We start from the raw sequence: 14,925 nt of genomic DNA on the forward strand, positions 1-14,925 counted from the left end.
TTAGGGATGAAAACCACTCTATGTGGGCATATTTGTGTCTCACTTAAACTTGCCTTCATTGGGGAATTTAAGGGAGATTTAATCTGTGCATAGATTTTGTGCACACTTTCTGCACCGAGGTATATTTCAGGCTCCTTCCAAGCTCCTTACTTATTCTTGTAAAGATATTTTAATTGACACTCATTTATGTAGGACTAATTTTTTCGTATAGTGTACATATTCCTGTGTGTCTGTAACAGTGCAATTGTTATTGGTTTATGTAGGCTAGAAATCACCTGAAAATGTAGAAACCATCTTTTTCTTGTAACCTAAAGGTATGGAATACTAACTTATGCTTGCTGTTTAGTTTGGATATAGTTCTGTGAAAGAACTCCTTGAATTGGTATTCCCCCTTCTGACAATTTTGTCTCCGAACATGTGAGTCTCACTGATTTAAATCCTGTATTTACAGTTTCTATCACTGCAAAATTCTTACATCCATGGGCCTCATTCTACTGACTCATGGAATTAAATGACTTTTTTTTTTAAGTCAATGGAATTACGCTGTTGCAAAAAAAAAGCAACACAATGGGAAGAGAATGAAAGTTTTGCGTTAGTAGAGACTGGACAGGATTTTTTTCTCTATTACCAAGTAATAAACATGAAAACATATTTTGTACTGTATCTTTAGAAGTTAAAGGGAAAGGAGAGGGAGCATAATAAAACAATGATGTAACTGTAAATTCATTAAAATAATTTTGGTTGTCCCCATATTCTAGTGTCATTCATAAAAAATGCATACTAGTAAAAAAGTGAGAGATTTTTATGCAGTATTCTTGTTTCACGTTAGAACTAAACCTCTACATATTCCTTTTTTCTTTTTTTTTAGTTAGTAACAGTTAAGTGTGCTATATGTCAAGATGACCAGAAATAAGTAGAATATGTTCAATTGTTATCTGTGGAATTTTCTCAGTAGAAGAGATTTTTACATTAATGTTCTCAATGTGAGTATATATTTTTGTATTTAAAATAATGCTAATATTTATGAGGAGGAATCAGCAGTAGCTGACATAATTAAATCTGAACTAAATCAATCATACATAAACAATGATAAATTGATTAAGAAAGTATGTTAAAAGTATGAAAGTTATTAATTAATGTTTATCAGAAGTTAAATAACTCTCTAGTGCATGTGCCAAGTTTCCAGTTACCTATATGCCAAGGTGAAACCTTGAGCTCAACAACCCTAAGCAAAAATTATTTTTACTTTGATTACTTGTTCATGAGGTTCTTCCAGTTATTTACAAATTGCTGTCCATTGCCTTGCAGACTGCTTTAAGGAGCATGGTGATTTTAAGCATAAAAGAACTATTCCTATAGTACATTCAGTTATGTTCATGCATGTTCTTATTTCTGAGTTTGATGTGTCCTCACACTGAGGTCAGCATGCCTCAAAAACTCAATAATCTTTTAAGACTATCCCGTCACTCACCTGGGATAGTAATTTTTGATTAAAAGATTCACTTTGCCCAATTGTGTTGCCCGATATAAACTTAAAGTCAGGAGTGGGAAGTTCTAATGACCCAGTACATGAAGTGGTTAGGCTAATACCAATGACTTCAGTTTCTTCCCAGTCATGACCCCATGATAAATATTTAATATTTGTACGCTGTTAAAAGGCAGAGATAATTGTGTTTTCTCATAGGTAATGGTGGTAGGAAAGAGAAGCATAAGTGTCTGACCCAACGTTGTGCTGGGAAAGAATTACTTCGTGATGCATCCTTAATTCATTACTTGTGTAGATGTGTAACACTAACTGATTCATTAGGCAGCAGACTGTCCCTAGGGAAGTTGACATGAATTGTCTGATGTTATACGTCAGCTGTGACATGAGGGGTCTTTTAGGTCCAAAACCAAAGGGGTCGGAGGACCTTTGGTTAGGTCCTGAGCAATTATGAGGTGTGTTTAATTTGCACTGAAATTTTTAGTAGAAACAGGCCCATAACTTGGTTTTGAAGCCATAAGCCAAACAGGTCCAAGTTCATGTTCACATCTGAAATATATGGCCAAGCATCTTTATCTCTACCTGTGTAGTAGTGTTTGTGGTTTATGTAAGTTTAAATGTCTTTGGTTTAAGTTTCATACATTAGCCAGGAGCACTATCATGTGCTTATGGAGAGACAAAGTCTAACCTAAGCTACAATGATACAAATCTGCAGTAATTCTAGTTTTGAATAAACTTACTCTGGGGCAACTGGTATAGCTTAGAGCCATGACTGACCATCTCTCTTCAAAAGTTTGTGCTTTCATAGGAATTACAAAACTCACCATTTTATTGTCAGGTTTAATGTCGTCTTCATTTCTACAAACCAAGTATCTTAAAAAAAGGATGAATTATGTTTGTCATCAATGTGTATTGAATGTTAACATGTATGGATAATTTGTGAAATAAATATGTAAATTATTTAAGTCCGTCGCTTCTTGTACTTTATTCATTTCACAGGCGTAGCTAAAATATGAGAAAAGTATCTATATAGTTTTTCTGTCATAAATATCCAGGAACACACAAAAGTGCATTAATTTTTGCCACACTCCTGTATATAAAGCATTCTCATGTGTGTTAGCATAGGTTCTATTCTGCAATTTTTGTACTTTATTATGGGCCCAATTCTGCCACCCATTCTCAAATTCACTAGCGCATTGTCTTTCTGGGGAAACTACCCTAATGTTTTAACAAGGTTGGCAGTTAATACTGAAGGACTGGTGTAATTTTTTTTAACCTAAGCATCTCTTCTCCACAGTCAATCACTCTGTGCACTGTGCTATGTCATGTATATTATGGTATTTGTGGCAAGATTAATAATTGCTAAAACCAATGAGAAAGAATTGGGTATGGCACATTATGTTCTTTATAGTTGTTATTGGAGTACAGCAAAAATTATCATCTCACAATAAGTTTGGGAATTTAAGACACTGCCATTGAGAAACTTATCAAGGTTCACCATTAGAGTGCCTGGAGACATTTATCCACTCACACTTCTTTTTTAACAACTCACTCTCATATCTTTCCAGCATCAAATACTGTGGGCCTTAACTGAGCAAACTTGACTCAATGAGGACAACAGGATTTGATTTCCAAAGGTTTTCTTTGCGCCGTGCTTTTTGTGGATGGCTTGTTCCGTTCCTGGAAGTCTCAGATTTCACTCATGTTTCTAGTGTCAAGCGTCTGCAGAGAATGGCATCTTCTTGACGTCTGCTTCCTCTCATTTTTAAACCACCGTTAGAACAAAGTGGTCAGACACATAAATGCCTAATTCACAAAGGCAAGAAAAAGAAAAACCTTAAAGTGCTCTGTCCTCTTTTTCTCTGATATTGTGGGAGTTTTAATATGCAACATTGTGACAGGGATGAGTTTAAAAGCAGAGATTTAAATCAGTGATATTAAATCAAGGGTGCAAACTCATGATTTTAGTAATAATGGTGTTGTAAGCATAAGGCTCTAAAGGCAAAACCAGGACAAAGCTGGTAAAGGAGAGGTAATATCTTAGTGTGTTAGACAAAAGATGAACTAACTGCACCCGAAGAAAGGTGGACTGAAAAGTTTGTGTTATTTTTTCCAATCCTAATTTCGGCATTCTGCTTTTTTCTTGGTGTTTTGAATTAAACCAGGGTCTTAGCACTGCTCTGCTGTATTTGTTTGTATAGGTGTACATACAAATGTGTATGGCACATACCACTTTAATTATATTTGTGAAATGCACCAATGTTGCTTGACTGTTACTTGCACTGTATACCCTGGGGGTATGCCTAACCCATACTGTGATGTCAGGTTTAAAGAAACACACATGTTGATCCAGATGGGAAGTGCATAAGTAACCTGACAGCACAGCATGTCTTGCTGGTTTTGGCAGGTATGTATTTGACAGCAAGAGGACCTCATGTTCATTGTTAACTGCTGTACAGTATTGAGAAAGCCTCCAGATATACAAAAATAGTTGCACTAACACTGTTTATTGCTATTTTCAATTGCTCTCTTAAGCATTCTAGTAAAACTAAACATTTTTTTTTTCCATACAGACATTGCTAGCTCCCTTATTGTGTCTTCTGAGGAAGGAAGAAGCAAAGGCTACAGCAGCAGCCTTCAGTTGCCTGATAGAGAGAAAACACTTGAATTTGAGCCTGAAAAACCAGTTTATTCCAGCAAAGCAAAGATGAAAATGGAGGAGGGGGGCAAAGCCCCCGTTTTCCTCAAACAGGTCTCAAATGTTGAAGTGTGGCAGGGAGATGTAGCTAGGCTCTCTGTTACTGTTACTGGCAGCCCCGCACCCAAAATCCAGTGGTTTTTCAACAGTATGAAGCTAACTCCATCCATGGACTGTAAGTTAGTGTTTGCTGGCAATGACCACAGCCTCATCCTCCCATATGCAGGTGTGCAGGATGAGGGTGACTACACCTGCGTGGCCAGCAATGTACACGGTAAGACCACTTGCAGTGCCCACCTCCACGTGCGGCAGCGGATACCAGGGGTCCCTTGCTTTGCCAGGGAGCCGGACAGCGTGCAGTGTGCGCCGGGCTTCACAGCAGTCTTTGAGTACACTGTGGCTGGGGAGCCATGCCCTGATGTGCAGTGGTTCAAGGGGAGTGATCAGATCTTCTCCGATGCACGTCATTCTGTTGCTCACCACGCTGATGGCTCAGGCTCACTGACAGTGCAGGAGTGCATGGAGGAGGACACTGGGCTCTACACTTGCAGGGCAGTGAGCACCCTGGGCGAGGCCACATGCTCTGCTGAGCTCCTTGTGCTGCCCGAGGAGGAGCATGCTGTGTGCAGGCAGAGCCCAGCCTTGCAGCACTCTGCGGTGGCAGAGGACCAAAGCCTCCTCTCCTACGAGGAGGCTGGTGAGCTTCCTGCCGTGGAAGGAACGCTCAACCTTGAGGCCATGAGGGAGCCCTGGACCCTCCTTCAGCTCCAGACGAGCCAGGCAGAGCACGTGCTGCCCAGGGAGGACATCTTGCCTGGCCTGCCACTGGCCTGCCTGGCTGCACAGAGTGTTGAAGAGGTGCTCACCCAGGTGGCCACAACACAAGAGAGCAGCAGGCTTCTGGCAGAGCCACTGCAAACCCTCCCTGCTGGCCTCCAGGGTGTGGTGCCTGCAGCAGTGATGGAGACACGGCTGCTGGGCTGCCTTGGGACTGTAGCTGCACAGATACTCTTGCCCAAAGAGGAAGTCATCCCCAAGGCAGCAGAGCAAATGGCTGCTCTGAAGACAGAGGCTTCCCAAGCCCTTCTATGGGTATCAAGCAGCACTGAGAGCCATGCCATAGATGGTGACCACATCCAGGTCCTTGAGGGCTTCCAGGCAATGCAAGGTGAGCTGAAAGCTGAACCCAGATTTCCCTCTGAATTGGCCTTTACTGGGGGCCAAGCTGTCCCCCTGGAGAACATTTCTTCCCTGGAAGCAGCAGAGGAAGATTTTGCTGCAAGAATCCGTGAGGGACAGGCTGTGAGATTCCCCTTGCTGCTAGAAGAAAACCAGCCCCTGGAAGAGGAACATGTCGTTGATCTTGCCAGCCCACTTAGGCAGTCTCCAAGGGCAGGGAGACAACCCCACGAAACAAAGTACACTCACCAGCTCCAGCCAAGCCAAGTCCTCAACAAAGAGAGCCAGCTCACTGCTGAGGTTCCCAAGAGCTGCAGCTTGGACATAAAGTCTCAAATTAGAAATGCACTGAAAGCTGCAGTGGTAAGTGAGCAAAACCTCTTGTTTTCAGAATGGTTGGCTGATAAAGAAAACGTTGAAGTACAGACAATAAACATCACCAAGGAACATAAACACACCCTATGTACCTATGTTGTGACCACCGGAGGACTCAGTCCCGTAGAAATCCCAGTTGCCTTGGGAGAAGTCAGCATTCACACAGCTGACCAGAAAACAGTCTTGAAGGAGGCTTTCTATTCTCTTGTTTGTGAAGAAAAACATCTCTTGACAGATGAAAAATCCAAAGCATTGCCAGTCCATTCCAGTCCACTTCTGTCAGGAAAACTCTGTGATGAAACCTCTGAGCTGGAGCCCCAGCAGGCTGAGAGGACTATGGAGGCAGCAATACCCCTGGAGCCGCCTTTGTCTGCACAAGTAGTCAACACTCTGACTGGGTGTGGTCAAATCAAGGATGTGGGTGCAGCTACAGCCACTGCTGATGTAGCCTCTGCAGGTGTTCCCATTGAGACACCCACAGAAATACTGAAAAGGAAGGAGAGAAGGGAAGAAATATGTGAGGAAGAGGGCAGAGAAGGTCTGGAGACTAGGGCTGGGAAGGTGGAGGATGAGCTGGGCAAAGAGAGTTATCCCATCATACACAGAAAATTGGTCAACACTGTTGTGGAGGAAGGGGAGAGTGTCAGGCTGGTGTCTGTCATAACAAATGTCAGAGAGGTGAACTGGTACTTTGAGGGTAAACTGGTGTCTTCAGGCGACAAATTCAAGTGTTTGCAAGATCAGGACATGTACACACTAGTAATAAGCAAAGTGTGCGAGGAGATTCACCAGGGAGAGTACACCTGTGAGGCACTGAATCAAGGTGGAAAGAGAGCAACAGCAGCAAAACTCACAGTTATTAAAAGAGGTTGGATTATGAGGATAAAATACTGCCTAATACACTGCTCTACTAATGAAACTGCCCTACTATGTGTCTGTATCTTTGGATACAGACACAATATTATAACACCATCATGCCACTAATCAGAGGGGCCACTTTCTCTCTGGATTTATGGTCTCCTTTTACCACATTGCAAAGTCTCTCACTTCCCTCACCCCAGTCTCTGGTCAGGAACTTTGTTGCTTCCTGTTCTCATCACACAAGCACAGTCAGGATAAGCTGTATCTCAATCCTGACCACTTCTCCCATTGTTGCCTGTGAAGTGGACCTGCTCTTCCCACTTTTCTCACTGCTGCACCCTCTTTCACTCTTTAGAGTTGTTGCACAGTTTCAGCACAATTCCTCATTCACACCATAATTTCTCACAGCTCCAGGATAGCGTGGTATATGTTTGTATTGCATTGTTATTGTGCATCACTATTGCGCATTGTTTTTCCAGTATCACCACTGTGTTTTCTGATGTCATCATGCACCATAACACTCTGTCCGCTGAGCCTTGTACTGCTTTCATTTCTTACAGATATTTTTTTTATTTTACAGTCACTTTATATGGATTGCAAGTAAATCACCTTTTTTTTTTTTTTTCAGTCAGTCACTTCACTGACTTTCCAGAATGTCAGCAGGCAGGGCTTTGAGTTACTCTCTGCTTCTGATTTCAGTTCCGCCGATCCTGAGGAGAAGGCTCGAATCTCTGGAGGTGGCTGTAAATCACGTGGCCAAGTTTACCTGTGAGGTAGAGACTGCTCCCAATGTCAGGTTCCAGTGGTACAAAGCCGGACGAGAGATTTATGATGGGGACAAATACTCCATTCGCACCTCCAACTACCTCTCCACACTGGAGATCCCAAGGCCTCAGGTTGTTGACTATGGAGAGTATAGCTGTAAGGCTTCCAACCAGCATGGCAGTGTAAGCTCTACAGCCCTTTTAACAGTGACTGGTAAGTACAGACTTCCAAGCACTTCTTCTTCTCCATAAAATATCTTGGTATACTGTAATGCTTTCAGTGCTATACTTAAAAATGTTCATGGTAGAGCTCTTGATTGCCATTGTTATACATAATCCATACCTAATTTTGGCAGGCACAAGCATAGAGAAGGAATAATTTTTGAGAATGCTGCTTTTAGGTGCTTTCTGTACCTAGAAAGGGGAATCAGTGTGAAAAGTTTCAGAAGGGAAGAAAGAAGGGGGAAAGACAGAGCATGAGGAACTAGATTGTCAACAGAATGGGATTGCTTTGTGAATACATTCTTGAAGAAGGTTTATTTAACTTCTAGACAACAAGAAAACATACACTTTTATATCTGATTTCTTTGGTGTAATAATCACTGTGCAATTATTCTAGCACCCTATGTTTATCCTGCAGCTATACTTGTGAGGCAGGCTACGCAGCTACGTATACCTGAACGTTTGTGTGCCATGGCCAGAGGGGAACTCTATGTGATTGGGGAAATAGATCTTCTTAAACAAAAGAGGGTTTAAAGCTTTTTCAATCTGCAGACTTTTTTGTCTATTGAAAGCTATACAATTATCTTCTTTTTTTTATTCTTTTTTTTTTTTTTCTTTAAAAAACCCAACACCATCTTTTGGGCTTTTAGTGTATGATGATTTTTTTACTCTCACTTTTCTCTTTGTGGGAGGATTCTTTATGTGGTCTTTGCTAAGTGCCAGATACTAGAGACTAAAGAAAGGTGCACAAACTGTGAAATGCATGCAAACTTGTCTATCTTGAGGGAATGGTGCCCAAATATGTCAGTCTTAGAGGAGGAAGTTCTGGCTTTTGGTTTATTTTCCTTTAGTTTGTACATTGCTCCAGAGATTCAAAATGCCTTCAAGCTCTGGAGCAATATACAGACCCAAGAAGTACAAAAGCAAAAATTCATCATCTTTAACACCTCTTACCTCCTTCACTTCTGGCTTCTTTTGCTTAAGAGTGTCCAGTGACAAACTGTCCCCTCTTGCTCTCTGTCCCTGGCAAATGTGGAGAAGGAGCATAAGCTCTGGTCTTCACCTCTGGATAACATTGAACCCCTTTGTTTTGCAGAAGCACTTCCGCCAACGTTTCTTACCAGACCTGAATCTATCACTACTTTTGTGGGCAAAAGTGCCAAGTTCCTGTGTACTGTTTCGGGCACTCCAGTCATCGACGTCGCCTGGCAAAAAGATGGCACTACCATTTCACCTTCGGACCACCACAAGATCTCCAAAGTGGAAAATAAACATGTGTTAGAAATTTCCCTTCTCACCACCAGTGACAGAGGGATTTATACTTGCAAAGCTTCCAACAAGTTTGGGGCTGACATATGCCAGGCTGAAATGGTCATTATAGACAAGCCGCACTTCATTAAAGTTTTGCAGTCAGTGCAGTCAGCAGTCAATAAAAAAATACGTCTTGAATGTCAGGTAGATGAAGACAGGAAAGTAACAGTAGGGTGGACAAAGGATGGAAACAAAATCCCTCCAGGCAAAGATTATAAGATTTACTTTGAAGACAAAATAGCCTCGCTTGAGATACCTCTGGCTAAGCTCAAGGATTCAGGCCATTATGTGTGCACTGCCTCAAATGAGGCAGGAAGCAGCTCCTCTTCTGCCAGCGTCACAGTGAGAGGTAAGATAGTCCTACACCCCCCTTACCTTTGCTCTTCTTGGGTTCCTCATTTCTTCTTTTGCAGGCCAAAGACTTCTTTGGGTTGAAATCACACTGGAACTCTTCTCAGACCTGCCATCAGGTCTATTCACCTCTTGCTCATTTCCCCTGCTGCCTTCCAGCGCACTGTGTGTTGCCTCAATATTTATTTCACCAGCCAGATCCAAGAACTGCTCCTGCATACAGGGAAGAGATGGACGGAGAAAGCAAGAGAAACCACAAGAACTGCAGCTCAGCAAAGATTATGCTGATCTTTTCTGAAGTCATGTTTTGTTCTTACACTAGGAACCAATCTTTCAAAGCTTTGTATTTCAACCTTCTTTCCTTTTTCTCTTTTCTTTTCCCCTTTTCTTCCCCTTTTCTTCCCATTTTTAGAACCACCATCCTTTGTGAAGAAAGTCGATCCATCTTATTTACTGACCCCAGGTGACTCTGCACGCCTTCAATGCAAAATCAAAGGCTCTCCTGAAATCCAGGTTACTTGGTTTAAGAACAATAAGGAAATCCGTGAAAGCAACACACACAGGATGTCCTTTGTCAATTCTGTGGCCGTGTTAGATATTTTGGAGATGAAAGTTGATGACAGTGGGAGCTACTCATGTGAAGCTGTAAATGAGGTTGGAAGTGACAGCTGCACCACTGAAGTAGTTGTCAAAGGTCTGTTCTTCTTGCTGCTGCCAGTCACATTCTTGAGAAAAACCTTCCCTTCGGGGTTTGGGGTTTTTTTTGGCATGGTTGACTAATTCTTTCTCCCTGCTTTTATAGAGCCTCCGTCTTTCATCCGAACACTTGAACCAGCAGAGGTAGTGAAGGGAACAAACACCATTCTTCAGTGTGAGGTTGCTGGCACTGGACCCTTTGAGATTAGCTGGTACAAAGACAAGAAACAGATTCGCAGTAGTAAAAAATACAGGTTGACCTCTCAGAAAGCTGTTATTTCTCTGGAGGTGTCTTCATTTAATAGTGCGGATGTCGGTGAATACGAGTGTGTGATAGCTAATGAAGTTGGGAAGTGCATATGCAGTGCAACATACATCTTGAAAGGTCAGTGGGAGAGAGAAAACTCCACTTATTGAAGGGATTGGCAAGAACCCCTCATTTCTTAAAATGTCTTTTCTTTGGATTTGTGGGTGGCGAGGGAGGGTGGGGAGGGAGAACATCTTCTTTTTCTCTTAAAATTCTGTCTATATCTTAACTCTTATCTGGCATCAAGCCTGTGAATCTGAAGGACATTGAGCTTAAAGGGCCATGCATTAGCTCCCAGCTGGGGAATACAGGTCTTCTCCTTGCCTGCTTTTTAGCTGAATTGCACCATGTGCTGCACATGCTGTCTGATAAAACTGTCTTTAAGCAGCAGATTTCATGGGATGATGTAGTAGCAGATGAGTATTTCTTCTTGTCTCTTTTCTTTGAACTAGAACCACCATCTTTTGTTAAGAAAATTGAAAATGTGACAGCTCTGGCTGGAGACAGTATTACGTTACAGGCTGTGGTGAAAGGGTCAGAGCCTATTTCTGTGATATGGATGAAGGGCAAAGATGTTATTCAAGATGATAACAAAGTAAGAGTGACATTTGAACATGGCCTAGCAACGCTGCAAATTACCGGTGTCCAGCTGAGCTCTGGTGGCAAATACACCTGCGTGGCTGAGAATGATGCAGGAAGTCAGTCCTGCTTTGGTGAACTAGCAGTGAAAGGTCAGTGGAGTAGTGCTGTGATCCCTGCATTGTCTCCCACCTGAGAGGAAGAGCAATTTCCTTTTGTCCTTAACACCAGTTGTTTAATTCTGTTGTAGAACCTGCCAAAATCATTGAAAAATCCGAAATGATCCAGGTAACAGCAGGGGAACCAGCCATTTTGGAGTACACTGTCACAGGCACTCCAGAGCTAAAAACCAAATGGTTCAAAGATGGAAGGCCACTACCTGCCAGCAAAAAATATAGGATCAGCTTTAAAAATAACGTTGCCCAGCTCAAGTTTTATGCTACTGAAATGCAGGACAGTGGCGAGTACACCTTTGAGATATCCAATGATGTGGGCATCAGCTCTTGTACTACCAGCTTCACTGTGCTAGGTTGGTACTGACTCTTTGCAATGAGCCCTGCTACTCTGCCTTCAGCCCAACAGAGCCAGAAGTAGAACTGCATGCCTGTTTTGCTCATGTGTTGGTTTCTTTCATTTTTTTCACTCTCAACAGATCGCACTCTCCCTCCCTTCTTTACCAAACCACTGAAGAATATTGACAGCATCATTAGCACCTCATGCCGCCTAGACTGCAAAATTTCAGGCTCTCTTCCAATGACCGTCTCTTGGTTTAAGCAGGACACTGAGATCACTTCAAGTGCCAAGTACACAGTACACTTTGCAGAAGGCTCTGCATCTTTGGAAATAAAACACCTAGATGCGAGTGACGCTGGCGTCTACATTTGCAGAGCCACAAACTCTGCTGGTAGCAAAGACAGCAGTAGCACATTGTTTATAAAAGGTTTGGCAATTTGTTTCATGTTTTTTTGAGTTTTACTTTTCATGTCATAATACTTTTCTTCTCCAAAGCACAGGCCATGTGTCTTACTCTTGACAATTTTTTCCTTTCAATGCAATCTAGAGCCACCCAGCTTCACTGTAGAACCAGAGTCCCAAGATGTACTGCCTGCATCAACTGTACGTTTCAAAGGCACATTTAAAGGCACAACACCACTGACGGTGAAATGGTTTAAAGGTGATATTGAGCTGGTGACAGGAGGAGCGTGCTACATTATGACAGAAGCATTAGCAAGTTACTTGGAGCTTTACGCGGTCAAACCAACAGATTCAGGAAAATACACCTGCAAAGTCTCCAATGTAGCTGGTTCAGTAACATGCAGTGCAAAATTGTTTGTAAAAGGTTTGCATTCTTACTCTCTTTTAAACTTTCAGCGGCTGGATTTGACCCAGTGGCACTCTTTCCAGCCTTCTTTGTCCTGAACACTCTTCTTAAATCCACAGAACCTGCTGCCTTCAAGGAGAAGCTAGAGCCAACCCATCTGGTAAAGAAAGGCGGATATGCTGAGCTTACCTGTGAAGTCACTGGTACTCCTGAGATTAAAATCACGTGGTTCAAGGATGATAGAGAGTTAAAAGAGAGTGACAAATACAGGATGTCTTTTGCAAAATACTTGGCAATACTCCATGTTACAGAGGTTGAGACTGAAGACAGTGGGGAATACATTTGCGAGGCCAAAAATGATGCTGGAAAAGATATTTGCAGTAGCATTGTTACAGTCAAAGGTGTGTGTGACATCCAGCCACACAGTTTGTCTCTTTAAACTCAGTGCAGTTTTACAGGCTTCGAAAGTATGATTAATACAAACTGCACTCTCTCTTTTGCACTGTAGAGTCACCTTATTTTAGCAAGGAGTTTCAATCCATGGAAGTCTTGAAGGATTCTGATGTGGTTTTGGAGTGCGAGGTGCTTGGCACACCTCCCTTTGAAGTGTTTTGGGTGAAAGATGATAAACCTGTGCGGAGCAGTAAGAAGCACAGAATAAGCATTGAGAAATCTTTGATTAGCCTCCACGTTTTCAGGTTTGATGCTTCTGATGTTGGCGAGTATCAGTGTAGAGTAACAAACGATGTCGGGAGCTGCCTCTGCAGTTCGGAGGTCACACTGAAAGGTTAGTGCAAGGTGCAGAATGCCACTATCATGCTCTTATCCCAGTGTGGTTTCCATGCCACACTGTCATGCACCAGATCCATACTTACATAGTCCCTTTCTTCCTGCCAGAGCCCCCACAGTTCTTGAAGAGGATAGAAAACATTAGTTCCCTTCGAGGGGGCACAGTTGTGTTTCAGGCTGCTATTAAAGGCTCCTTGCCCATCACTGTGTCCTGGCTGAAAGACAACGATGAAGTGATTGAAGACAACAATATCAAAATGACCTTTGTGAACAATGTTGCCACTCTTCTGGTGAGGTCTATTGAGCTGAAACATGATGGGAAATATTTCTGTCAGGCTAAAAATGAGGCAGGAATTCAAAGGTGTTCTGCTCTGCTGACTGTCAAAGGTTGGTCCTACCCTGAGGGCTTGCAGTGATCTCAGACGGTTCCCCTGTGATTTTTACAAATGCTCTTAACGCTCTATCTCCTTGTTTACAACAGAACCTGCTACAATCGTGGACAAGGCCGTGTCAATAGATGTGACTGAGGGAGACCCAGCAACCTTGCAGTGTAAATTTTCGGGAACGAAACACATTACAGCCAAATGGTTCAAAGATGGCAAGGAATTGATGTTGGGCCCAAAATATAAGATCAGTGTTACAGACACTGTCTCAGTCCTAAAGGTGCTTCATACAGAAAAGAAAGACAGTGGGGAATACATTTTTGAGGTTCACAATGACGTTGGGAGCAGTAGCTGTTCTGCCAGCATTAATGTCCTAGGTGTGTATGGGCTCTCTTTTATCATTGTTTTTACACACAAAATCTTTTCTCCTGAGCTGACATCTGCCACAATCAAGGTTGAATTTCATACTTTGTCTTTTTACTCTGTCTTGGCTAGATCTCATTATACCACCTAAATTCACCAAAAAGCTCAAGAAAATGGACAGCATTAAGGGGTCTTTTGTCCACCTGGAGTGCATAGTGTCTGGTTCACATCCTATAAGTATCCAGTGGTACAAGGACGGCCAAGAAATAACAGCAAGTGAAAAGCACAAATACTCTTTCCATGATAATACTGCATTTCTGGAAATCAATAAACTGGAAGGCAGAGACAGTGGCTCTTACACCTGTGAAGCAACAAATAAGGCAGGAAGCAACCAATGCAGTGGGTTCTTAACAGTCAAAGGTTTGAGCTCCTTCTTTGTTTTGTGTTAGGTCTCTCATTCATAATTTTGGAATTCCCCTGTCTCAGAGTAATCTCCTTTCTTCCTTTTTACACATTATAGAACCACCATATTTTGTGGAAAAACCTCAGTCCCAAGAGGTTGTGCCCAATGCCAGGGTTCAGTTCAAAGCACTGGTGAAAGGCTCTACACCTCTGCAGATAAAGTGGTTTAAAGACAGCCAGGAGCTCCTCTCTGGAGCCAATCGATCTGTCTGGAAGGACGACACGTCTAGCGTACTGGAGCTCTTCTCAGCTAGGACATCTGACTCCGGGAACTACACTTGTCAGATAAGCAATGATGTGGGGACTGCAACTTGCAAGGCCACTTTATTTGTAAAAGGTGTGCAACACAATGCTCTTCTCTTCTTTGTGGTTCTGATTTTTCTGTGCAATTTGGGGGGAGGGGGTAGGAAACCCTTGTATTTCTTTAAACCACCTTGAATATTATACCGCCTCACCTTTTCTGTCCATCTTCTAGAGCCCCCCAGATTTATTCAGATGCCAACTTCTGTAGTAGCTTTGCGTGAAGGACAGTCCACCACTTTTGAGTGCCAGGTAGTAGGCACGCCAGAGATCCACATCACATGGTACCTGGATGGGAACGAAGTGACTGACCAAGCTAAATACAGCATCTCCTTCGTAGACGGTTTAGCCACTTTGAAAGTCACTCAAGCCAGAGTGTCAGATAGTGGGATTTATGTTTGTGAAGCCCACAATGATGCAGGTAGTGAGAGCTGCAGCGTCGAGCTGAGAGTAAAAGGTTGGTTTTGAACATCTTGTCATC

General features: G+C 42.6%; 1 protein-coding gene across 1 annotated transcript in view; it reads left to right on the top strand.

Annotated features, from left to right (window-relative positions):
• TTN (titin) overlaps positions 1-14,925 on the top strand; it is a 244,973-nt gene that overhangs the window by 47,157 nt on the left and 182,891 nt on the right. The window contains exons 45-59 of the mRNA XM_030019102.1: positions 7,296-7,574; positions 8,679-9,242; positions 9,657-9,938; positions 10,047-10,325; positions 10,700-10,978; positions 11,077-11,355; positions 11,479-11,766; positions 11,887-12,165; positions 12,267-12,548; positions 12,656-12,934; positions 13,045-13,323; positions 13,418-13,696; positions 13,815-14,102; positions 14,203-14,481; positions 14,620-14,901. Coding sequence (XP_029874962.1) covers positions 7,296-7,574; positions 8,679-9,242; positions 9,657-9,938; positions 10,047-10,325; positions 10,700-10,978; positions 11,077-11,355; positions 11,479-11,766; positions 11,887-12,165; positions 12,267-12,548; positions 12,656-12,934; positions 13,045-13,323; positions 13,418-13,696; positions 13,815-14,102; positions 14,203-14,481; positions 14,620-14,901 — 4,497 coding nt within the window. The remainder of the gene's footprint in view (positions 1-7,295; positions 7,575-8,678; positions 9,243-9,656; positions 9,939-10,046; positions 10,326-10,699; positions 10,979-11,076; positions 11,356-11,478; positions 11,767-11,886; positions 12,166-12,266; positions 12,549-12,655; positions 12,935-13,044; positions 13,324-13,417; positions 13,697-13,814; positions 14,103-14,202; positions 14,482-14,619; positions 14,902-14,925) is intronic.

Source organism: Aquila chrysaetos, chromosome 6 (assembly GCF_900496995.4).
Source record: "Aquila chrysaetos chrysaetos chromosome 6, bAquChr1.4, whole genome shotgun sequence".
Taxonomy (NCBI): Eukaryota; Metazoa; Chordata; class Aves; order Accipitriformes; family Accipitridae; genus Aquila; species Aquila chrysaetos.